We start from the raw sequence: 25,320 nt of genomic DNA, 5'->3' as shown, positions 1-25,320 counted from the left end.
AAACATAATAATTAAAAATCAATTCTAAATATATGAAAACTACTTTTAATAGTTTAAAAACGGATTGTTCCTACTTCTTAGAAAAAAATCATTACTCCAACTATCACTCACAAACATACTCTAATCTAAAGCATATGGTTTTTTATTCACATAAAGTGAACTACATAGTACTTAATCTAAGATATTTTTGCAATTAGTCAAGCATGCATAAATGCATATAGAACAGTATTTAAGAAACTTAGGTATATATTCTTACGTTTATATATGACTTTTGCACTAACTTAGGGTTACAAAAAGTCCATCTTTATACCTCTACTCAATGGGACCATAGCCTCTTAATTTCCTAATAAGGATTTTTAAATGTCAAATTGCAAATCACATGCCTTTGGACGAAATATCGTATAATGTGCATTCTTTTATTCATATATGTTAGTTTGTTTGAATTTTAAATATAACATTACTGGAAGATTCAAATATAAAAAAATGTTTTAATAGCTTAATAAAGTATCAATCAAACTTTAGTGGATGAATTAAAGTTTAATATTGACAATAGCACTCTATATAAATCACTTTTGTATCATCTCTTAGGAAAAAACTCATAGCTCTCCTTTTCCCAATTAAGTCTCTAATGTGGAAAGCTCAAAGAAAAAAATGTCTTTCTTATATATATATATAAACATTTATATAAAATTTCTTGAATACATTGGAAGTCATAAAGTCTGCCATTTACTATTATTATTGTTTGACAAAGACTACAAAGATATTGACCGTTGTCATATTGAGAAGAGAAAAATGTAATATGTATATATATATTTTTGGGAATTATGAATAAATATATAAAAATTAATGAGAAGTAAAATTCTTAAAATAAAGAATATAAAAGTTAAAATGATTAAATAATTTTTTAAAACTAAAATCGATTTCCTTGCTATAAACTGTTTGTTGTTGTTGTTGTTTTTTTTTTTTTTTTTTTTTTTTTGTAAATTAAGAACATTTTTTAAAATTAATTAAGACGAAGTTTTTGTAAATACAAAATATAATGGTTTTTAATTTATTTTACTATTACTTTTAGGATTAAGTTAAGAATGATTTTTTTAGAGTGTAAACTCCGTTATCAATAAAGAATGAGTCTTAATTTAGGGTTTAAACCTAATTTCAATTTGATTTTCACAATTTAAAATTTTCATAATCGTGAATGTTTTTTTTTTTCCAACGATCATTCATGTTCTAGTAACATATATCATTACATTTTTTTATATATTCATGTGATAGCTAGTGAGCTTAGGTTTTTTTTCTTAATTACAATGTTTAGGGTATTATGTATTATTGTTTATTTTCCTCCACTATGTGTTAGTTTTTTTCTTTATAAATATTTATATTATACTCACATACTTCTGTGACATCTTGTTTTCTATATCCAAAACCATGAAAATTCTATATATTTTTTTTCTTTTATAATTTTGGTTTAAAGGAAGATCATCTAAGAACAAAAACTGATACCAATATAAGGTTGAAAATTGAATTGGTATAGAACAAAGAAAAAGTAGGTATTTGTTTCAATAATTTAAAAGTAAAAGAATTGGAGTTTAAATAGTAACACGAAATGAGCTCTAACACATACATTGTGTATGAAGTCAAAGTTGAATCCGATAGCTACATTATTGTGATTGTTGTAACATTAAATTGAAGGTGGTGTGAAATGAAAAGTGAGTAAAATTGTAGATGGGGAGGAGTACTATTATTAATAGTATTCTTCATGATATGAGTAGTAATTACTAATTAATTAGGCAGGTTTGGAAATTCAATAAAAGCACTGAATATTGGCAACAGGTCTTAGTCATTGACCAGTCTAACTTTTACTTTCTATATTGTCTTTAGACTTTAATAGTCAACTTTCTTCCCTATGTCACATAACAATCTTCCATTCCCTTTTACTTATCAACTACACAATTTCTATCACACACATATATATGATATAGAAAATACACTTTTATCCCTAGATGTTACATTTTATAACAAAAGTCTTTATGTTAGAAAATCTTACAATCTTATTGTCAAATTTTAAATTTTGTTATGATTTTATACCAAATTTACATATCTTGAAATATTCTTTTAAATATAATTAAATGAACTAAAATATAGTAAATGATATAAACTAAAATGTACTAATATTTAGTTATATTAAAATAATTCTTAAAAAAACTATTGGTGTATAACATTTTAATTTATTATTTTCGATGGAATACCAATAACTGAATTAAAATATTCCCCAAAAAATGTGAATAAAAATAAAAATAAATAAATTAACATAGCGGTAGTCCAACCACCCTAACCTTATAGATTTAATGCCTTTACATGTTAATCAAAGGTAGGAGATCCTTCCCCAATAAAAAATATCCAAAAAATTCAATTCTTGCCAAATTATTTTCTTAGTAAAAAATAAAATTGAAATCTATATATAAATTTGAAAAGTTTCTTTCTTTTTCTTAATTTCTATTTTTTCACTTAAAAAATATGGAGTAGAGAAAAACTTTAATTTCCATATGTTTTAATTCCTATAATTTAAATTTAGTCTGGATTCTCTTTATATAATTTAAATTTAATAGACATAAAACATAGACAAGATAATATTTATAATCTTCTACAATTCTCTCACTCCATTATACGTTGGAAACTAAATTAATAATAATAAATCCATTTCCATATCAGTTAATTAGAACGATATACATGACATTTTTTCACTGTTTGATGTAAAGAAATAAAGAAACGTCTTAGATTTATATACATTACACACAATAACGTGGACAGCTCAACATACACTGAAATTTTGATCTTTTTTCTTAAATGTTTAACTTTTCCATATTGCACTTCGGGTTGACCAACAAAAGAGAGAGAGAGGATATGTTTTGTAGTATATAAAAGGATGAAGTGAGAGTTGGGTGTTTACTTATATAGTTTATGAGTCTTTTGAAGATGAACTGAACTAAAGCTAAGCCTTCAAATTATATTATTCTCTAAAGTACCCAACAACTAGTAGTAACCGTATGGCTGCCTCTGCTGCTGAAGAAACCGGCCTCGATGACTATACCAAAGATGGAACTGTTGATCTCAAAGGCAACCCCGTCCTCCGCTCCCAACGAGGCCGTTGGAAAGCATGCTCCTTCATCGTTGGTAACTCTCTCACTCCCTTCTAGATTTTTACTCAACTTCTTCAAGCACTTAAGATGAACAAAATTCAACTATTTTGTCACGTACGTCATAATTCGTTCTAGGGTTTAGTATGATAATCTGGAGTGTTATATGTGACAGTATACGAAGTGTTTGAACGGATGGCATATTATGGGATATCGACGAATTTAATTATATACTTAACGAAGAAGTTGCATCAAGGAACCGTCACGTCGGCCAACAATGTCACCAATTGGTCTGGAACAGTTTGGATTATGCCGATCTTGGGAGCGTACGTTGCCGATGCTCATCTCGGCCGTTACCGGACTTTTCTCGTCGCCTCGGCCATCTGCCTTACGGTATGTTTTCTTATCACTTTCAGGCTGCAGACCTAAAGTAATGAGTCTCATAAATTTCATTGGTGTTTATCCATTGAAATCCTTAAGCTGTCTATTTTGAGTTGTTTTCTCTTCTTAAATATGGAAGGGACAGCAAAATTAATTTCTTACCCACCACCTTGGATGTTCATGTTCACACTTCCAAAGATAATGTGTTTCAGTTCATTTTAATTATTGAATTGAACACACTGAAGGAAGGTTTGATCATATATATAATACACATGATAATATAACGATGACATATAAATTTATATTGATAGACTTAATTATTAATTAGTTGCACAAAATTGTTAGATATATGCAAGTTAAATGAAGGTTTTATATATGAACATGTTAGATATTCTTAGAAATATATAAAATTTTGAAAGTCCAAATTAACCAAATAAAAACAAATTTGAAAACATCGAAATTGGTGAGAACAATTTTAAGATATAAAACATAAATAAACACAAGTATTAAGTGATAGACACATATATAGCTTAAAAACTTTTAGAAATCAACTAAATATAAGAGAAAAGTCTAATGATAAAAAACTTTTCTTTCAAATGTCTAAAAGAACTCTAATTAATCCGAATGTTAAGCTTTCACTATACGGTGTTTCCTGAGAGGAGACATACAATTATCTAAAGTATTGTATAACCAACTATCTTTTTAAAAAACATTAACGTAAACTTAATATATGTGTAATATATGTTTATAGGTAAGATAAAGTATAAAACAAATCATAGTTAAATCTCTCTTTTCTAAATTAGATCGGAGTTAAAATATTTTGAGATCAGATCAACATGATATGATATATATACGTCATTATAAATACCAATAAATATATCCATGGTTAAATTTCATTATATAATATATGTTAGATATGGAAAAAAAATTAAAAAGAAAATAATGGCATGTGGAGTAAAATAATTTTGTAGTATTATCTTTGAGAAGGGAATCATATATGTGTGTGTGTGTTTAATTATGGTAAGAGAGTATCTTCTAAACAGATTCCTTAAAATTAATGGAAACGAGGATTAATTTCTCCGATGAGTTTTGGGTTTCACGAGGAGGAATATCGAGACACCATTTATCTATCTACCAACTTGTATTTCAAAATTAATGTTTATACGTTTACGATCTTGAATCTTGGGATTAAAATAAAATCAAATAATTCAAACTGGGAGGGTAAAACTAAAGTTTAGAATTGAAGAAAAAAAAGATGAGAAGGGAATAATATAAAAGTTATAATTGATGCCTGGAATATGGGATAAGGCTATATACATTTAATTGATGTTGGAGCTTTGAATATTTTGAGAAATGGAAACAAGATAAAAACAAACAAACAAAAAAGTTCAAAATGAATTTGGAGAGAAATATTGTGTTGTGTGCTATGGCTCGGCGCAAGTAGTAGTAGTAGTCATCTGTGGTCTTAAATTATGGGGGCTGAAAGTCAAGAAATGGGTATCAATTTCTTGGGACGGATGAATGCTTTTGTCCATTATTAAAAAGTAATACAACTTGATCATTTCTATGTATTCCCACAATGTTTGTCCTTACCCTTTTATTTTTTTTAAAATATATGTGATAATTCACCTCTTACTTAGTTAACGACACTATATCTCTTTTTTATCGTTAGGTCAAATTATGATAATTTACAATTTCACTTTTCAAATGTTTAGAATGCATAGAGGAATTAAAATATCAAAATTTAATATAACTATCGATAGACTTCAATCTATCAATATTATTAATAAATTTAAAGTTTTGTTATATTTGAAAATATTTTAAAAAATACATATATGAATTAATAAATAATTATTTTTTAAAAAAAAATGGCACATGGAAATGTTTTGTTTGGGTACTTTGGGTTGCAACCAATTTTTTCAAATATTATTTCATTAATATTGATTTAGTTACTAACCATAGCATAATTAAGTGGTAATTGAAATTTGACACATGCATGGTATTGTAAGTATCCACATACATAAAAAATTTCTTAATATTCATGTTGTATTCAAAGGTCTAGATTTTTTGGTCTTAGATAAAGCTTGAGTTGCTTTATCAATCTTGAAAATAAAAATCCAAATTTGGTAATTACATATAATTTGATTCTTTACCTCTAAACTTATTTAATCAGTAAAACGTAGTATTAAGGTATAATTGATATTTTGACAGGGAATGGGAATTCTAACACTAGCAGTATCATTGCCAAGTCTAAAACCACCACCATGTTCAGACGTGAACAAAGAAAACTGCAAGGAAGCCTCGACGTTACAGCTTGCAGTGTTCTTTGGCGCCCTCTACATGCTAGCGCTTGGGACCGGGGGCACAAAGCCAAACATATCGACAATGGGAGCGGACCAGTTCGACGACTTCCATCCGAAAGAGAAGGCCCAAAAGTTGTCATTCTTCAATTGGTGGATGTTCAGCATATTCTTTGGGACTCTATTTGCCACCACAATTTTGGTTTACATTCAAGACAATGTGGGATGGAGCTTGGGGTATGGACTTCCAACAATTGGCCTTGCCATTTCAATTGTGATATTTCTTGCTGGGACGCCATTTTATAGGCACAAGATACCTAATGGAAGCCCTTTCACTACAATGGTTAGTGTCATTGTTGGTGCTATTAGGAATTGGAGGATTCCTGTTCCTAATGATCCTAAAGAACTTCATGAACTTGAGTTTGAAGAATATTCCAAGCAAGGAACTTTTAGGATTGATTCCACTTCATCCTTTAGGTGATCTCTCTTTTTTTTTTTTTTCTTTGCATTATTTGCACTTTTCACTTTTCCTGCTGTATGATCTCATGCAATTATATTAATTCAACTTTTAGATGTAAGTTCTTGAAATTTTGCTTTTAATATCCTTTTTAAGCTTCATGTTTCATTAATGATTGAATTTGTGAGACAAAATATAATATATATGTGCATTTATATATTTGTGTAGGTTCTTGAACAAGGCTGCTGTAAGAAGAGGTTCGTGGAAGTTATGCACAGTGACCCAAGTGGAAGAAACAAAACAAATACTAAAAATGATACCAATTCTAATATGCACATTCATCCCAAGCACAATGTTGGCTCAAACACACACCCTTTTCATAAAACAAGGCACCACTTTGGACAGAAGTGTTGGTAGCCACTTCAAAATCCCTGCTGCAAGTTTAGCTTCTTTTGTCACCATCTCCATGCTCGTCAGTGTTGTCATCTATGACAGGTACATCCACAAGTAATTATGATACCCCAATTTCTACACTACTTCATAAAGTTCTTTTTATATTTTGATGTGTCTTGATCATGCATCCTCAATTTCTGTCTACAGTGCACCCCACTTTTTGTTACTGTAAATCAGGGGCTCCCACTCGTAGACACAGTAAAATCGAAGTGGAGAACTTTAAAAAAAAATGTATGCATATAGTACATAGGGATATTAGAGTTGACTTAAACATGAGTTTTGAATCATATTACATAACAAACTAAACTAAGTAGTTATATTGTTCAAATTTCTCAGTTGCAACTTCAATAACTCTGTTTTGTTTCAACAAAATAAGCAGATGTTTGATATGCTTCTCCACTTGAATCAACAGGGTATTTGTGAAGGTAATGCAGAGAATAACAAAAAATCCAAGAGGAATCACACTACTACAAAGAATGGGAATTGGAATGATTCTCCACATCTTAATAATGACAATTGCATCAAGAATTGAAACTCATAGACTTAAAGTAGCTAGAGAAAATGGATCACCACAAGTTCTTCCCTTAACCATCTTCACACTCCTCCCACAATTCATGCTCATGGGAACAGCAGATGCTTTCATGGAAGTAGCAAAGATTGAGTTTTTCTATGACCAAGCTCCCGAAACAATGAAGAGCTTAGGCACTTCATTCTCAATGACTTCTCTTGGCATTGGGAATTTCCTTAGTACTTTCCTTCTTTCAACAGTTTCTCACATCACTATCAAAAATGGGAATGGATGGATTCTCAACAACCTCAATTCTTCTCATCTTGATTACTACTATGCCTTAATTGCTGTTCTTAGTACCATCAATTTCTTTGTTTTCTTGATCATCTCCAAACTCTATGTCTATAAAGCCGAAGTTTCTACTTCCATTAAGGTTCTTGCCGATGAACTCAAGGACAAGAAATTTAAGGGTTGAATGAATCGCCATTGTTCTTACTGACCACCATTATGTTTTTGACGATCAACAAAGATGAATATAGATGTCAAAGTTTTAATGGTGGTCAGTAAGAAGATAAGTACAAGCGAATTAGGTAAGTATTTCTTACTATATATATATATATAGACATATATATGTATACTTAGGAAGCTTTACTTTTGTTGTGTTTTGACATATGTATGTAGTATTTTTCTTTTTCCATTCACTAAATATTCTAAGGGTGTGTTGTAACATTGCTTTTAGATATAAAAGAAAAGGAAAAGAATAAAATTTGGAATTTGATTTTATCATATTTTATCGACTGATCGTTTTTTTTATTGTCGTAGGCATCGAGAGATATATTTATTTTAGATATTTTGATATCAAGTAATTATATAGAAAAATAAAATTTTAATGTTAATGTTAATTTAAAATCTATAATTGGAACTATAAATAATAAAATATAATTAAAATTTAAGTACGTTTGCCATGACGAAGTTGGGAGATTAAGATTCTTCTTCCCACTAATCATGCCCATGGTCAACAATTTTTACAATGACATTTTTGACCGAAATAAAAATTTCACTATAGTACTCTATAAAAAGAAAGCAATTTCAAATGATAAATTTACTAAAAATATAGAAAAAATAGCTAGGTAGTTCTAAAACAATTAGTTTATTAATCAAAATAAAGTTGTATCCATACTCAAGAAACTATTGTTAATTAATTATTTATGACTATGTTTTATGTTTATAAAATTTATTATTCTTTGGTAATATAATAAAATTTATAGTACATGTCTTAATTTTAGAGAAAAAAAAAACATAATTAAGTTTATAATATTATATTTATTAACATTTGATTCTTTTAATATAATTTTGAATTTTAAATCCAAATTAAAATTAGGGTTTTGATATACAAAAACCATAAAAATGTTTGTACTCAATACATCAATTATCACAATATTGAATTAAACTCAAATTAAGTTTTAATGCATTTGTTTATGAAACCACTTGTAAATATCAATTAATATACTAACCTACTAGATATTGTTAATGATACTATAAAACTATATTTTATGTATAATTAACGTCATTCACCTATCTCTAATTTTTGTCATTAAAAATATACATGAATTAGATCAACTTTTATCATTATAACCCCTAAAATACTTTTTTATTTTGTTTGAAATTAGTTAGTCAAAGATATGTTATATAGAAATGTAAATTAATTATTGGAATTATGACTATTTTGCATGTTGTTTAAAGTTAAAAGGAAACCCAAATGTCAAACATCAGATGCAAATATTAACTATATAATAGCCCTCAATTTGACTAAATATACTTAAGAAAAAAGATTAAATATGTTAAATGATATGAACACCAATTATAATATAATACTCATTAAGGCCTCGTGAGGAAGAGAAACAAACTCATATTTAATTCATAAGCATAATACTTTCTACATACTAACATTATTATTCTACACCTTCCATTTCCATTAACAGTGAAGGATAAAGATATTTTGAAGTATTGAGATGCAAATTATTTTTAGTTTGATTATGTAAGTGGACTATAATAAACGAACTCGAGTATGGACGTGACTTTATTTTTTAAAAAGTAAAAATAATGGAAATGATTATTGGTTATATATAGATACAAATAACCTACAAATTAAAAATAAAAAATAGTGGAGGAAAGTAGTATTTTAAATCATATCATAAAAAATAAAAGAGAAGCAATGGTGATGTGTGGTCTAACGTTTCATAAACAAATACTCCTTGTGTTTGGAGCTGCTTCATAGAGCAAATAAAAACAGCCACTACAGCTTCTTATCCTTCTCCAGTAATGGCGGATGCTGCAGCAGATCAGGAAGCAGGAGTACTCGACGTAGACAACTACACGAAAGATGGAACCGTCGATTGGAAGGGCAACGCCGTTCTCCGCTCCAAAACCGGGCGGTGGAAAGCCTGTTCTTTCATCCTCGGTATATATAACTTTCTTTTTTTCAGTTAAATTTCCGCCGTTGACTTCACCCGATGGTAACTAAGTTTTTTTTTTTTTTCAGGGTACGAACTGATCGAGAGAATGATGTTCAATGGGATTGCTGCCAATCTCATTATATATCTGACTACTAAGCTCAATCAAGGAACTCTCACTGCCTCGAACAATGTCACGAATTGGACGGGAACCGTTTGGATTATGCCTATCCTGGGGGCTTATGTGGCGGATGCTCATCTTGGTCGCTATCGCACCTTCTTCATCTCCTCCCTCGTTTGCTTTATGGTATGTACTGTATGTGAGGATTATATTTGAAGTACTCCTAAACTTGGAAAAGAAATTTAATTGGAGAAAAGTGAAGATGAGGGTATGGAATTGAGATCCAAGTGGAACTTAGGATACAATATAAACAATGGGTGTTAACTGTTAAGGTAACAACGTGTACGTGCCACCAACTCTTTATATTTTATTTTATTTTTCCAAGGCTTTTCCTTCCTTTTTGTTAAAACTTCTACCTCATAATTATTGGTTTTAATTTTATTTAATTTTTTGACGTACATAGATTTCAATACTAATAAAAATAAAAATAACTTTCTCAATTTCCAATTAAAATGAGTCCAATATCGATATATGTAATGAATTGATATTTTTATTTTATTGTACAAAAATTCATAAAATTATATAACATAAATAAAAACATTAATCGAAATTGACATTTTTTTATAGATATTTCATGAATTTTTTTACATAGTGTCTTATATGTTAATACTTAAGACATATTGTTATATTTGTTGTTGTCTATATTAAAACTATATTTTGACATAACTACAGGCAATGTCTCTTCTAACACTGACAGTGTCAATCCCAAGCCTAAAACCACCGCCATGTTCAACAGCCATTAGTAAAGAAAATTGCAAGCAAGCCTCTAAATTACAGTTAGCCATGTTCTTTGGCTCTCTCTACTTGTTGGCAATTGCCTCGGGCGGGACCAAACCAAACATCTCGACGATGGGAGCTGACCAATTCGACGATTTTGATCCGAAGGAGAAGGCCCAAAAGCTGTCCTTCTTCAACTGGTGGTTGTTTAGTGTGTTCTCTGGCATTCTCTTTGCCTCTACTATTTTGGTTTACATTCAGGACAACGTTGGGTGGAGCTTAGGATATGGAATTCCCACTATTGGGTTGGGTGTTGCCATTCTTATATTTGTTGTTGGCACTCCCTTTTATAGGCATAAGCTTCCTAGTGGAAGTCCCTTCATTAAAATGGCTAATGTCATTGTTGCTGCTACTTGGAATTGGAGGCTTCCTCTTCCTAATGACCCAAATCAATTATATGAGCTTGACCTTCAACATTACTCCAAGAATGGAACTTTCAAGATTGATTCCACTCCTTCCTTGAGGTGAGATGACGTTAATCACTACTTTTAAAGTCTGTTTTGTTTGATTTTTTAAGCCTTGATAATGTGTTTTTTATAATGATGAAATCCAATGATTTCCTTTAGTCTTCGTTTCTGGTGAAGATCCCAAGTTGAAAAGATAGGGAGGTTTCACCACTTTAGAATATCATGTTTCTCTAGTATGGCACCAGAGCTTGTAAAACCCAAACGAGTATTTGAGGTTGTAGTATCTCAATTACTCTTGTTATCGTCAATTGGTAATTTTGAGCTGAATTAATGCTATGTTTAATTTATCTGATAATTCTATCAATACAATTCTTTTAACAAGGTTTTAATACATTCAGAATTGTATAATATGTAGGTTTCTGAATAAGGCAGCTCTAAGAGGAGTTTCAAGTGATCCATGGAGGATATGCACAGTGACAGAAGTGGAGGAGACAAAACAAATGGTGAGAATGATACCAATTATGGTATGCACTTTCTTACCAAGCACAATGGTGGCACAGTCACACACCCTTTTTATCAAACAAGGCACCACTTTGGATAGAAGCATTGGCAGCCACTTCAAAGTCCCTCCTGCTAGTTTATATGCTTTTGTCACCATCTCCATGCTTCTCACCATTCTCATCTATGACAGGTAATTGAGTATCTTCTAAACTTGGTTAAGACTGCACGAATTTGAGCACATGCCGTTGTCCAAACTTTGTTGATGTCAAAATTTGAATTAGAAAAATAGACTTGATATTTATGTGATAACGATTCGTAAATTTATATCTATACACTTACGTGGTACTTGCTACAGAAGTTATGATGCTTAAGTTATAAATAATATCTACGCAACCAGTTGAAAATTTGAGTATAAAAATGAATTTACTTTCTCTCATGAACTATCATGCTGTATTTATACGTATAGTTGACATAAGTCTTTTCTGATAGAGTTTCAGAATTGCATTACGGTTATCTTTTGATTCAATAGGTTGAGGCATGCCACATTTGACATTTTGTTAGCGTCAACCTCAACCTCGGCCTCAACCTTGATCTTCGCCTCAGCCTCGGCCTTGGTTGAGGTCGAATATGTTGGCTTGGGCCAAGTCAAACCCCTTTTCTAGCCCATGCATTTTGGTCCTAAGTTGTCATTTATAACCCGAAGTCTTTATATCATTGACTTTGTCGTTTCTGTTTTTGCTTGATGTTGATGGTCTTTTGGTTTAGAATAAGTGCCAAAAAACCTCATGAACTAGAAAGGTAAAAGTAAGAAATGATCCTTAGCTAAAACATTCATTTCCATTTCTTGGTATAGAATCTTTGTGAAGATAATGCAGAGAGTGACCAAAAATCCAAGGGGAATCACAATGTTACAAAGAATGGGAATTGGAATGATCTGCCATGTTTTAGTAATGACAGTTGCATCTCAAGTGGAAAAGCATAGACTTCATATTGCAGCAAAATATGGGTCATCAGCAGAAGTGCAAAAAGAACTTCCTTTGACCATTTTCATTCTCCTCCCTCAATTCATCCTCACAGGAGTTGCTGATGCATTCCTTCAAATAGCCAGTAATGAATTCTTTTATGATCAAGCACCAGAAAACATGAAAAGTCTTGGCAGTTCATACTTTATGACCTCACTTGGAATTGGGAACTTCCTCAGTAGTTTTATTCTTTCAAAAGTTTCTGAGATTACCAAAAGACAGGGCAATGGATGGATTTTGAACAACTTGAATGCTTCTCATCTTGATTATTTCTATGCTTTACTTGCAGTTATGAGTTCTGTTAACCTCTTCATCTTTTTGCTCATTTCCAAATTTTATATCTACAAAGCTGAAGTCTCTGATTCCATTCAAGTTCTTACTGATGAACTAAAGAAGAAGAAATCAAAGGGCCTCCAACAAACAGGTTGAAATATGAAGCTAAGATTCCATTCAAGTTGTAGATTGTTCCCTTGTGTTTTTCCCCTGCATATAATTTCAAATAATGGATGTATATTGTGTAGTATTGTTTTCATGTATACAGAGAAAAAAGGAAGCTAAATAGAGCGATTTTTATCCATATTAAAAAAGACCTCGAGTTATCTTTATTTAAATATGGATGTCGAGTTCTACTTTTGATCAAACCAAAAAGATATCTTCGATTTTATAATTGAAGTTCTAATATGAGTCGTATCACTACTTTTATTTTTAATACAAATACACAAAAATAGACAATTTGATGTAATGTATATTCATGGATTTATTTATTTATCATTAACAACTCCATCAATTTAACATCATAATTCAACCATAATTAACATATATTTTTATCCATGAAATCAGAGAAATTAAAATCTTTATATTTATGTGTACATACTTTAAAAAATTTTATAAAAAAATCGTACTAAGTTTATAAAAATTAAAATATATACCTTAAAGGAAGAAAAATGTGTGAATAAAATAATATTATAATTAAAAGCAATAGGAAGTACTAAATAAAGTTGAAATTTTATACCATATATAAAAGAAAGGAAAAAGTTTTTTCTTTTCTTTTTGTAGTAATCTTATTTGTACATATCATTTTGTAGACTATGAGATAGTGTCATAAAGAAATTCTACTTTTCTATTTTTATTTTGCTGTTCCTTTTTCTTTATTATTAGTGTTATATATATAGCACGATCTTTTTTTTAAAGGAAATTTTCAAAAAATAGTAAATTTTGATCAAATACTTAAATTCTATCAATAAAATTCAAAATTTATAATTTATTTTGCTATTTTTAAAAATGTTTCTTTTAAAAGTGTCATTTTTTCTTAACATCAAAAGATCATATATTCACAAAAAAAAAAAAAAAAAAAGTTTGAATTTAGTTAACTTTTTCATAATTTTCAAACTCAACTTTTAAATTTTTAATTATAATAATTTACACAAATTTGACTAAAAAGTGACAATCGGTATATTATTTCTTAATCACTCTCTTAATGTGAAACATGATCTTACTAACTTAAAGTATTTGATTCATATAATAATCTATAAAAAGATGAGATATTTTGGATGGATTGATAAGTGTGTGGTTAATGTAGGATTGGTGCAAGTGGGTAAAGATTCTTTAATTACTAAAGAACACCTCATGAGATAAGTTATATTCCTTTAATTTCGACATTTATTATCTTTGATTCTTCCTCAAGCAATGTCTCAAAGTTGACAAAGTTCCACTGATTTTATTATTGTTTGATGTGAAGATTATGGCAAGGTTTACTGATCTATACACATTGAGAAAACCCGATTTCAAACTGATCTCAAGAAAATATCAACATTAAATTTTCATTGCTCTAACATCGACCTTAAATTTTAACTAATTTTCCCCATTCGATCACAAAGTATAACGACTTTTTATAGGAATCATATACACTGTTCTTTGGAACTTTATTAAAACGAATATAAAAAAGCTTCAAACTTGATACTGCATGCATATTGCAGAGTGTCCGTCCTCAAAAATCTTAGAGCAAAGAGAGTAAGAAGTAATAAGACGTATGCAAACTCTATTAATGACGGTTACAACCACAACACATCAAGAAAGTGTCATTGACAATTACACCCAAGATGGAACCGTTGATCTCAAAGGCAGACCTCTTCTTCGATCCAAAACCGGCTCTTGGAAAGCATGTTTTTTCATTATCGGTAAACTATCCAATTCAAATCTCTCAATTTGTCGTCGGAAAATATTGTCATCATAGCTAATTTTAGCAGTAATTGACATGTATGTTTGTTTGAATTTACAGTGTATGAACTACTGGAAAGGATTGTGTTCCAAGGAGTTTCTGCTAATTTATTCATATATTTGACCACCAAGTTGCACCAAGGCATTGTCACTGCCTCTAACAATGTCACCAATTGGAATGGAGCCATTTGGATTATGCCAATCTTTGGGGCTTACATCGCTGATGCTCATCTTGGTCGCTATCGGACCTTCTTGATCTCCTCCTTCATTTGGTTTACGGTATGTTCGTATGAACTTTTGTGGTATAACTTTTATGAGGATGAAGATTTGACTTCTTTACCTTCGTTCGGGATAGAAAAAATGATGCTTTAACATTTGTGTTACGCATAGTTTGAAAAGGTTGCATCTTTTAAAATAATTCTCAGTAGTTGGATTTTTAAGATAACATAATTTGTTTCTGGCAAAATAATAATAAATTGTTATTATTTAGCTAGAATAACCATATTGTTTCTAAAGTTGCTAAAAAAGCAGAAATTAAAAAGAAATTTGAGATGAATGAATGAAGTATACAGTGTTATAATTGTACGCTGAAAGCATACCTTCTGATTTTATTTAACAAGTTGGTAAGGATTTCATTTTATTCGAATCTTGGTAAAATTACACACAAGGAATGTTTAACCAAACCTCTTGCCTTTTATGTATAAGTTTGTACATATAACATGGTTTTCTTTACCGCAGGCAATGTCTCTTCTAACACTAGCAGTGTCAGTGCCAAGCTTAAAGCCTCCACCGTGTTTACAACCCATTACTAAACAAAACTGCAAGCAAGCCTCCAAATTACAGCTTGCAGTGTTCTTTGGCTCCCTCTACTTGTTGGTGATTGCTTCGGGTGGGACCAAACCAAACATCTCGACGATGGGAGCCGACCAATTCGACGATTTTTATCCGAAAGAGAAGGCCCAAAAGCTGTCCTTCTTCAACTGGTGGTTCTTTACTGCATTCTCTGGCATTCTCTTTGCCTCTACTATTTTGGTTTACATTCAGGACAATGTTGGGTGGAGCTTAGGATATGGAATACCCACTATTGGCATTGGAGTTGCTATTATCATATTTGTTGTTGGCACTCCCTTTTATAGGCATAGGCCTCCCAGTGGAAGCCCCTTTACTACAATCGCTAATGTCATCGTTGGTGCTGCTTGGAATTGGAGACTTCCTATTCCTAATGACCCAAATCAACTATATGAGCTTGAGATTCAACACTACTCCAAGCCTGGAAATTTCAAAATTGATTCCACTCCATCTTTGAGGTGGCATTAATCACTATTTATAGATTTTATTTGGATTGACTTTTTTGTATTATTTTCTTTATTTACGATTTTACGTCCATGGTTTAAAAGTCTGCATTGTGTAAACCCTCTAACTCTGTTGGCGCCTTCTGACTCTATAATCTAATATTTTCTCTTCTTTTGCCGTTAGTAAATACACAATTAGTGAACCACGTAAATCTCTATATTTATTCGTATATGAATCTAAATAGGCCCTTAGTCCTCCGTTTTGTTATGAAACTTCTAAATTATTTAATTTTGTATAATATGTAGGTTTCTGAACAAGGCTGCTATAAGAAGAGATTCAGGAGGTCCATGGAGGTTGTGCTCAGTGACAGAAGTGGAAGAGACAAAACAAATGCTGCGAATGATACCAATTCTGATATGCACCTTCATTCCACACACAATAACGGCACAAACACACACCCTTTTCATCAAACAAGGAACCACTTTGGATAGAAGCATTGGCAGCCACTTCAAAGTCCCTCCTGCGAGTTTATATGCTTTTGTCACCATCTCATTGCTTCTCAGCATTCTCATCTATGACAGGTTTTCTCGATCATTTTTGGAAAAAATGATGCTTAGTTAACCTCATTATTAATTTAGTTATTTTGATTGTTGAAACAGGATATTTGTGAAGATAGTGCGCAGAGTGACAAAAAATCCAAGGGGAATCACAATGTTGCAAAGAATGGGAATTGGAATGATTTGTCATGTATTGGTAATGGTAGTGGCATCAAGAGTGGAAAAGCACAGACTTGATGTTGCTGCTAGAGAAAATGGATCATCACCACAAGAACAAAAAGTACTTCCCTTAACCATTTTTACTCTTCTTCCTCAGTTCATCCTCACGGGAGTTGCAGACTCATTTCTTCAAGTAGCTGTTCAGGAGTTCTTTTATGATCAAGCACCAGAAAACATGAAGAGTTTTGGTACTTCTTATGCAATGACTTCACTTGGAATTGGGAACTTCCTCAGTAGTCTTATCGTTTCTAAAGTTTCTGAGATTACCAAAAGACAAGGCAAAGAATGGATTTTGAACAACTTGAATGCTTCTCATCTTGATTACTTCTATCTCTTACTTGCAGTTATGAGTGCTGTTAACTTCTTCCTCTTTCTTATCATTTCCAAATTGTATCTTTACAAAGCTGAAGTCTCTGATTCCATCAATCTGCTTACTGAGGAACTCAAGAAGAAGAAATCAATGGCCACCAACAGCTAGGTTGAAATATGAAGCTACGATTTTTAGTTGTAATGTGTAGTTCGTAAATGGTCCTTGGACCATCAGTCGCCTAACGAAGATTGATGTGGAGGTTAAGTTCCTGATTGTATATAGACGAGTGGGCAAATATGTAAGTTTAATGATCAGGTAGCAGAAAACATGAAGAATTTGGACACTTTATACTGAACAAAAAACAACGAAGCTAAGAGCCTAAGACAAAGTTATAAGATACAAATACATTTGTTTTGGTTCATTAATGCCATTAAAATTGTAATACTGGCGTTGCTGTTGCTGTAGTAGTAGTTACATTTGAAGATTTTGCTTTTCATTTCACTAAATATATGAATTTGGTTTTCACCTAAACATTATACAAAGAAAAAAGGAAAGGAATATATGGATATGTTTTAAAGAATGTTGGCTGTATGTTTTTTCTTTGTTCTTTTTTTTTTTTTTTCTTTGGAAGAGGTGGTTTTGTTAATTGAGATATGAGACAAAAGGAAATGCAACCAATTGTTCTCCCCCCCCACCACCAAATCGATGACTTGGTATTCTTTGGAACTTTGGTATGTAAAATGTATGCAATGTGCCTCCCTCAATTTCTCCCAAACTTCATTCAAAGTTGGTATATACACAAAACACACTCATACTCTGTCTCTCTCTGTCTCTCCCTCTGTTTTCTCTCTGCTTTATACAAGAGAAGATTTGCTTCATTTTCTTTTTGCTAATTGGAATGTTCTCTTTAAGAATTGATTAGCGGGTCGATCATTCCGATGGCACAAAACTCGTAAGATGGTGTTTGGATCGGCTCTATTCCATCGTCCTGTTGTTGGAGGCATAGGTAGCTTTTGTCCGGAACCCATAACTCCAATTCCACTTGTTTCACAAGTTACAATGCTGAAATCTTCCACTAGTTGTTCAGTAATTTGGCTCATTAATGCTATCACTCCTTCAACTGGCTCTGCTTCACGCTCGACGACATTCTCTGCTATCAATCCCTCTCCACATGCACAAAATACCTTTTTCAAGCTTTCAAAATCCTCCTCAATCATCTCGTGGTCGGAACGATAAAACACCCTAGATGATCCTCCGGCTAGAAGAACCATTAAAAATGCTTCGAAAGCGGATCTCATTACTTCTTTCATTGCTAAGGCCTGAGCTCTATCAGTTACAATTGCACATAATAAGGTAAGGTTCTGTTTTAACACTCGTAATGCTGGTCGAATCCGTGCATTCGCTACATCACACACGTACAAGCAATCATAAAAGACTGACGCTGAATCAAGGAATATCAGACGATAAGCAGCTACTTCTGATACATGTTGACAAGCTGATTCAATGCCAGAGTTGGCTAGTTCAAAGTAAGAAGATGAGTTGCTATAAGATCTAGAACTGCTAAAACGGTTGCTGGTTGGAGGAGTGACTCTAGGAGAAAGGGAAAGAACTTTGTCAAGTGAATGTAGGTGAGAAAATATATAATGCAATGTGTTTAGGCGAATGTATAGGCGTTGGGTTCCACGGCTAGTCGATGGTCGTGGATGATGAGGTTCATGAGGACCAATATGATTCATATCTTCTCCAACAACACTACAAGGAGTGGCTCGCTTCCACAACTTGACAAACTTCGAATCTCGATTACACCGGGTTAGAGGAGGAAGCTGTGGGAGGTAACTCTGTTTTGAACCTGAAAAAAATAAGAGTTTTAGGAAAATGAAGCATGTTTTACAGTTGATCTTGTTCAATTGCACCAATGCATTGAGGATCAACAAGAAAATAAACTAATGTACTAATAACATGTGTAACTGTTACCGCATGATGCCACAAATGTGATATAGTCTTGGAAGATATGCTCTAAACCAGCAGCTAGGTCTTGAACCAAATCTTCCGTAACTCCAATAGGGATTTCAAAGAACTCCTCCACAGTTTCCTTAGCTTGCTTCATCAACTCCACAGCCGACTGCGCGTATGGTTCCGTTTTGGACCTTGGATTCCAAGTCTGCAAGAAGAAAAAAAAAAAAATGGAAAAGATCGATTACTTGCTGATACCAAATACAAGTTGAAGAACACTATCACTGTTCTCACTTACTTCTGATTCTTTTGCTCTGCTAAGACACTCTCTTTGTCTCTTTAACCTCTCATCAACCCATTTTTTTAAGAGGTTCATTATAATGGAATCAACTTCAAAAGGAACCATCTCTCTGACAATAGCCTTGCCACCGTCGTCACAATCAGCGGAATCCTCGACCACCATTTGAACTAGCACCTTCTCTAATTTTCCGGCCCTATGCAAAACACCTATTGTCTCGCTCGTTAACGTAGAAACACCACCTAGATATTGCTTCAACATAGTACCATAGCAATTATGCAATGTAACTGCCGCAACTCCTACTGCTGTTGGATGCCATTTCTTTAGTATAGGACTGAAGCTTTCCCTTTCTTTTAATGCCAAATCCTCTGTTTCTTTTGCCAACTGAAGCAAAGCTTCGCTCACCTCACCTTTTACTTCCTTGAGGTTCCCATTCTCAAGTACCTAAATTGAAGTGAGATTGTAATGAATGTCTTAAATGATTGAATAAATATGATTGCTAAAGCTAATAATGGATGAGATGAGAACCTTGGCAAACGCATTCCTTACTGAACATCGGATGTAGTAATCCACACGATCACCAGAAGAATCCACCACCAATACATCTCCCTCGTTTTTCCCTGCCCCTTCTGTGATGGTAACATCTTCACCTAGAATCTTTGATGCAGATAAGGCTAAGGGAAGAAGGTTTTCTACCTGACCAACTGTCCCCCTCTGGAAATAGTCATGGTAATGAAGTAACCTTTTCTCTGCCCAACCCTGCATCGATGACAACACTGACGACAAAAGCTTAACATATACCGCTTCACGATCTGGCTTCTTGGCATCGTTGGCCACCTCTGCCAACATAGCATGAGCAGCACATAGAAGGTCTGGCTCAAGCTGTGCTGTCACAACATACTGTTGGAACAATGCCCATGTGAAACATATATTGTGAACCGGCCTAGTGATTCCCAACGTTGACCATGTCTTCTTCATTAGCTCGAGAAGTTCGTCTACCTCGTCAAGTACTAGTGTCTCGTCTCTGACGTCGAAGATGGATTGAAGAAGAGCAACGTAGATGTGAATGTTGAGAGGGAAACCATCCGCCCAATGGCACACATCGGTTGGAATTCCGTTAGCACTGCGCCAAGACAATGACACAACAGAATTGCAAAGCGTTCTCATAGTGTCAGAGTTCTTCCCTGTGTCAATCGGCTTCGATTCACACCCACGAATGATCTCCCTAAGACGCATTGCAAATGTGTTTGATTTATCAAGTGCAATGGAAGGGTGAAGAAGAAGCCCTGCCTCAAGAATCTTTAACTGTCGTTTCTGCCATAAATGATATTCATTTGCGTCGGTGAATTCGGATGGCTTTAGATGTCTTAAAAGCTCCAATGGAAGAATTATGGTCTCCGCTCGTCTTCCCATCTGTTCATAGTAGGCAAAAGTCACAACTAGAGCCAGAAGCTTTTAAACACAAGCACAAAGATTATACATTAAGAAGAAATTAGAAATGAAAGAAGAAACGTACTTGGCCAACAAGAGTCCTCATGAGAGTCTTCCTAAGCCTATTATCACTCTGCTCTGTAACCTTCATCTGCTGCCTCATAATCTCAGCCGATGTCATTGGCCGGCGCGGTCTTGGTGACGGCAGAGTATACGACAAAGCAGGGCTCGACCCGCTGGAACTATGAGAGCTAGGGGAAGATGGATTGGAACCGCTATTTCCGCCGGACGACATTCTCCTAGATGGCGATCGCTTCAACATCTTCAACCCAAGTGCTCGTTTGATCCGACTAGTAGGTGTCATCACAACCCCATTAGGCTTCGGGCCCGAGGCGCCATCGGCATTATCATTATTAGAAGAGGAGTAAAATGCGAGAGCGTTCCGACCTCCAAAGCCCGGCGAGGAGCGGCAAGCCGTGAAGAAGATCTCGTAGGCGGTCTCACGGACGTTATCACGGTCAATTCCGTCGAGCTTGTTGAAGGGCCATACTAGATCGTTCTCGAAAACGTCGACGTGGTAGTCCGGTCGGGCCACGGATAAGTGACCTGACAAGGACTCACGGCGGACGTTGTGGCTGTGCCCCATATGGGAGGACTGGAACGATCCGAATTTCACTTCTTCCTCTGTTTCTTCTTTTTCTTTTCCTTTTTTTTTTTTTCCCTCTTTCCTCTTTCCTTCTCTTAGATATTCAACGGGAGAGAAGTGGAAGATGAGGCGAACATTTCTCTTAAAACAGAGAGGTTTAAGGAGATTTGATGGTGACAGAGGTTGAATGGTGATTCTTTCTTTTCTTATTTTTCTTATGTTAGTTATTTGACAGAGGACAACATGAGATAGATGTGGCTGATTCAACCTTCTCCATTACAACAACTATACGAGAAACAAGGACTTGGGGATTAAACAGCCATTAATTCTTGCAACTCAATCAAGTTGTCTTTTTCTTTTCATTTCTATGCTTCATGCATTCAACACACTTTTTTGCTAAAAATAACCATACCTTCACATTTCAATCTATTTTCTGCTTAATCTTAAACTGCTACCAGTTATTGCAAAATAAGTCAGTATGAATAAGAAAAAAATGGGGAAATTTCGAGAATTGCTTCTATCATTTTTTTTTTTAACAGATAGTTTTCAAATCAAATAAACAATTTTATCTATTATTCATTGGCACAAACAAAGTTGGGCTAGCTACTGACCAAGTCAGAGCTGTAGAACTAAAAAAGAAAATATTTTTAATGAAATAAAATAAAAAAGACACTTTTTTTTTGTTAATGTTCAATATATTGGTATCATTTAGCAAGGAAGAAAAGTTCTCAGTTTTCTTGTTCGTATTATTTAAGATCAGTTACATCGCATTACAATTCTGAATTTACAACCCCTTTTTATATTTATGTCTGTGTATTACTTTAACTGGTGAATCCATCATAAAAGAGGAAAGAGTAGAGTGAGCATCCATAAAAGATGACAAAATAAAGGTAAATGTCAGGTTATTTATTTATCTAGAAAACTGTTGAATGGTGTAATTGAAATTCTTTAGGAGTATAGCTATTTTAAGTGTGTAATTTAACCAATACAACAAAATCGAGTTTAAATTCTGTCTCTTTTATCAGTACAGTAGAACAATATATATGCTCAATCTTACAGCTTTAACTTAAAAGAACATATAGTTATTTTATTTACCGCTCGATGACTGTTTTTAGTTTTCTCTGTCTTTGAAGCACTTCGAAAGTCGATTGAGACACTCTTAATCGTTGAAAGGTTGGAAACACATGGTTCTTTGAGTTTCTTATTATATTACAACACTGTTGTTTTGTTAATTTGGGATGAAAACAAGAAGATTTGACAAGAACATTCACAAAATCTCGATATCGGGAGTGATAAAGCAGAGAGGGAAAAGGTAGAGAAGAGAAGCTCTAGAATTCATGATGGGTATATGAAAAATTCCAAGTGTTTGCATTACACAATGTATCATTTGCACTGTCAAAAGCTCAACTAATCTGAATGTTTGATTTAATAATATCAATATATATCAGCATCATCCATCCATATAGTATATTGTCACCTGGAAGGTCATCTTACTAATTTGAAAAACCGAAACAGTACAAGATGTCACTGGGACACATCGCCAGAAACTGCTTGATGTAACGACATATCAATGAACCGATCTTTGAACGTTTCTGGCAGTGGGCGTAGCAGCAAAGCAATCCGGTATAAAGTCAGAAACATCTCCAATTATTATCAGTTTAGTCGTAAAGAAACCACATTGTTCTTGTCATTATATACTAATATCTGATGTAATAATCTACATGATTATACAGCTGCAAGAATCAGCCTCCTCGTCACCGGAGTCGCTCACGTCACTGTACAACAGACAACAGAAAGACCAGAATAAATGACAAATCTAAAAGCAATGAAATTCTCAATATCCACAACACCATTCATCATGTTCAAAACAGACTTCATCTACTTGAAAACTTCAGTGTTAAGAACAACCAATTATGTCAGAAAGCATCACCAAAATGAAGCACAAACCATTCAAGCCACTTCAAGTAGATACTAAAGAAATGTATGCAAGCTCCAATGCAGAGATAAGAGAAGTCCGTTGTTCTGACGATTGATTTTCTTTTTGAGCTTAACAAATAGAGAGGTGGGAATCGAACCATCAACTTTTGAAAGGATAATTAGTGCTCTTTCAACTAAGCTATGCTTGAAATTGTGTTGTCCTAGCAATCAAATGTCATCAATGAACTAGAAAAAGCCAAAAGAAGAGATCAGCTCTATCCATGAGGCAGCATATTACAAAACAGGATTTCTAGAAGAAGACTGAAAAGAGGTAAACTCAAGTTCCAAAGTTCCAAAGTTCCAAATCCAGAGTGTCGGTTCCCAAATATGGAAACTTACAGCTTCTTCAACATCTCAAGTTCAAATATAAACGGCGACTCTGAGTCCCAGATTCTAATGCTCTAAACGTAAAAAAGAGAACAAGAACGGTGAACCCATCTTCCCTAAACAACAAAAAAACATGCCCAAAAAGACCATCAAAATGCAACCAAAAAGGGAAAAAAAAGACATTTTAGCTACCTTGGTTGAAACTCCAAAATCTCTGCTAGGTTATTACCATTACTATCATTCCACCGAACTTTCATCCTCGGCTTATTCAATTTCCTCGACATTCCACCGCGGCGCGGCGGCAATAGGGCATTCGATTCACTGTATTCTTCGCCGTTACTGTGATCCCCAACTTCTCCGGCAGCTGCAGAGTCCATAGTCTTCTCTTTACAGCCATTAACATCCTTAGAATCGCCAATATCCATAGTTCAAAACTCTCACTAACTACAAATCCAATCGAAATTTTACCCTATCAACTACACCAAAAATCGGACCCAGATTTGCGATTTCTGAATCGACTCATCTCAGAAATCCAATTCATCTGAACCCCCAATGAAAAATTCTCACTCGAAACTCCGATTTCACAACTGGGTCAACGCTCACGGGTTCAAAAACTTATGAACCCAACAACCCCATAAAAAAAAACCCCTTCTCGGAAAGTAAAACCCCCGATCTAAAATTTCAGGCAAACAAAGCTATGAACAAAACAAAAAAAAGAAGGGATTAGAATAGATAGATTCCAAAGACAGTGACAGAAACTCAAGTCCACACCAAAACCCAAATCGAAAAGATCTTCAAAATTAAAAAATAAAAAGTGGGTGTTTCATAATATAACATAACGGAACGAAATTTTAACTCAAAAAAGAAAAGTAGTGAAATTTGGTATGAAGCGATGCGTTGTACAGATCGCGAAAACAAAAAGGAAAAAAAAAAAAAAGCAATTAAAAGAAAGAGAGACGAAGGCGTTTACTTTGGTGTGATTGGCGAATAGTGATATGGAATCGGACGGCTAAAATTGGATAGAATCAAGAATTGAAGAGACATATGAGGGTCCCAATGGCGGGTGTTCGTTAAATTCGTTGCTGATAAACTGTCGGTTATCACTTCTCTTTTACATAATACATTTCTTTGTTATTTTAATATCAATCCATTCATCTCCTCAATATTAATTCTTTCCAATTAAATTATTGGGTTCTTAGTAATCCCACTAATTCCCAATTTCCCATTTTTATCATTGCATACACACACATGAATATGAATGTTTATGTATATGTTGGAGCATGACCATGTCAATTTTGTAGTCATTTTCCTTTTCATTTAAATATTTACACTTACACGTTTTTAGTATATTTATATACAATATGATAGAGACGTGATGGTTTTATTACTAAGTCAACTCATTCAACTACTACCGATCAAATGTTGTTTACATTATTAATAAATAGTTATGGCTTATTAGGTCAAAGAGGTAGCTTATCTATATCTAGATTTATGTATATTTATTGTTAAAGGAAGAAG

General features: G+C 33.3%; 5 protein-coding genes across 6 annotated transcripts; 3 read left to right on the top strand and 2 right to left on the bottom strand.

The window, feature by feature from the left end:
- The first annotated feature begins 2,907 nt into the window (after nt 1-2,907).
- On the top strand, nt 2,908-8,021 carry LOC101210814 (protein NRT1/ PTR FAMILY 5.2). Its single transcript, XM_004134355.3, has 5 exons — nt 2,908-3,171; nt 3,310-3,527; nt 5,727-6,292; nt 6,501-6,767; nt 7,138-8,021. Exons 1-5 carry the CDS (start codon nt 3,045-3,047, stop codon nt 7,706-7,708), a joined length of 1,749 nt encoding a protein of 582 aa, XP_004134403.1. The 5' UTR covers nt 2,908-3,044; the 3' UTR covers nt 7,709-8,021.
- Nucleotides 8,022-9,408: 1,387 nt separating this feature from the next.
- On the top strand, nt 9,409-13,185 carry LOC101221882 (protein NRT1/ PTR FAMILY 5.2-like). 2 transcript variants are annotated; one of them, XM_031881929.1, is made up of 5 exons: nt 9,409-9,694; nt 9,776-9,993; nt 10,540-11,108; nt 11,467-11,742; nt 12,406-13,185. In XM_031881929.1, the coding sequence occupies exons 1-5, from the start codon at nt 9,556-9,558 to the stop codon at nt 13,001-13,003; spliced, it is 1,800 nt and encodes a 599-aa protein (XP_031737789.1). In that variant the 5' UTR covers nt 9,409-9,555; the 3' UTR covers nt 13,004-13,185. The 2 variants fall into 2 exon arrangements, with proteins under 2 accessions (XP_031737789.1, XP_031737790.1); XM_031881930.1 differs by lacking the exon at nt 9,409-9,694 and having other exon boundaries at nt 9,860-10,139.
- Nucleotides 13,186-14,326: 1,141 nt separating this feature from the next.
- LOC101210572 (protein NRT1/ PTR FAMILY 5.2) lies at nt 14,327-17,676 on the top strand. The gene is made up of 5 exons (XM_011652614.2): nt 14,327-14,751; nt 14,853-15,070; nt 15,530-16,098; nt 16,390-16,665; nt 16,744-17,676. The coding sequence occupies exons 1-5, from the start codon at nt 14,604-14,606 to the stop codon at nt 17,336-17,338; spliced, it is 1,806 nt and encodes a 601-aa protein (XP_011650916.1). The 5' UTR covers nt 14,327-14,603; the 3' UTR covers nt 17,339-17,676.
- Nucleotides 17,677-17,904: 228 nt separating this feature from the next.
- On the bottom strand, nt 17,905-21,950 carry LOC101210328 (protein unc-13 homolog). Its single transcript, XM_004134353.3, has 5 exons — nt 20,938-21,950; nt 19,950-20,834; nt 19,422-19,865; nt 19,145-19,331; nt 17,905-19,019 (listed from the first exon to the last, which is right to left on the bottom strand). Exons 1-5 carry the CDS (start codon nt 21,496-21,498, stop codon nt 18,046-18,048), a joined length of 3,051 nt encoding a protein of 1,016 aa, XP_004134401.1. The 5' UTR covers nt 21,499-21,950; the 3' UTR covers nt 17,905-18,045.
- An 861-nt stretch (nt 21,951-22,811) lies between these two features.
- Nucleotides 22,812-24,739, bottom strand: LOC101205158. The gene is made up of 2 exons (XM_004133998.3): nt 23,995-24,739; nt 22,812-23,273 (listed from the first exon to the last, which is right to left on the bottom strand). Exons 1-2 carry the CDS (start codon nt 24,225-24,227, stop codon nt 23,216-23,218), a joined length of 291 nt encoding a protein of 96 aa, XP_004134046.1. The 5' UTR covers nt 24,228-24,739; the 3' UTR covers nt 22,812-23,215.
- Between the last annotated feature and the right edge of the window lie 581 nt (nt 24,740-25,320).

The sequence above is a fragment of the Cucumis sativus genome, chromosome 3 (genome assembly GCF_000004075.3).
Source record: "Cucumis sativus cultivar 9930 chromosome 3, Cucumber_9930_V3, whole genome shotgun sequence".
Classification (NCBI taxonomy): domain Eukaryota; kingdom Viridiplantae; phylum Streptophyta; class Magnoliopsida; order Cucurbitales; family Cucurbitaceae; genus Cucumis; species Cucumis sativus.
This window is presented reverse-complemented; position numbering and strand designations above follow the sequence as displayed.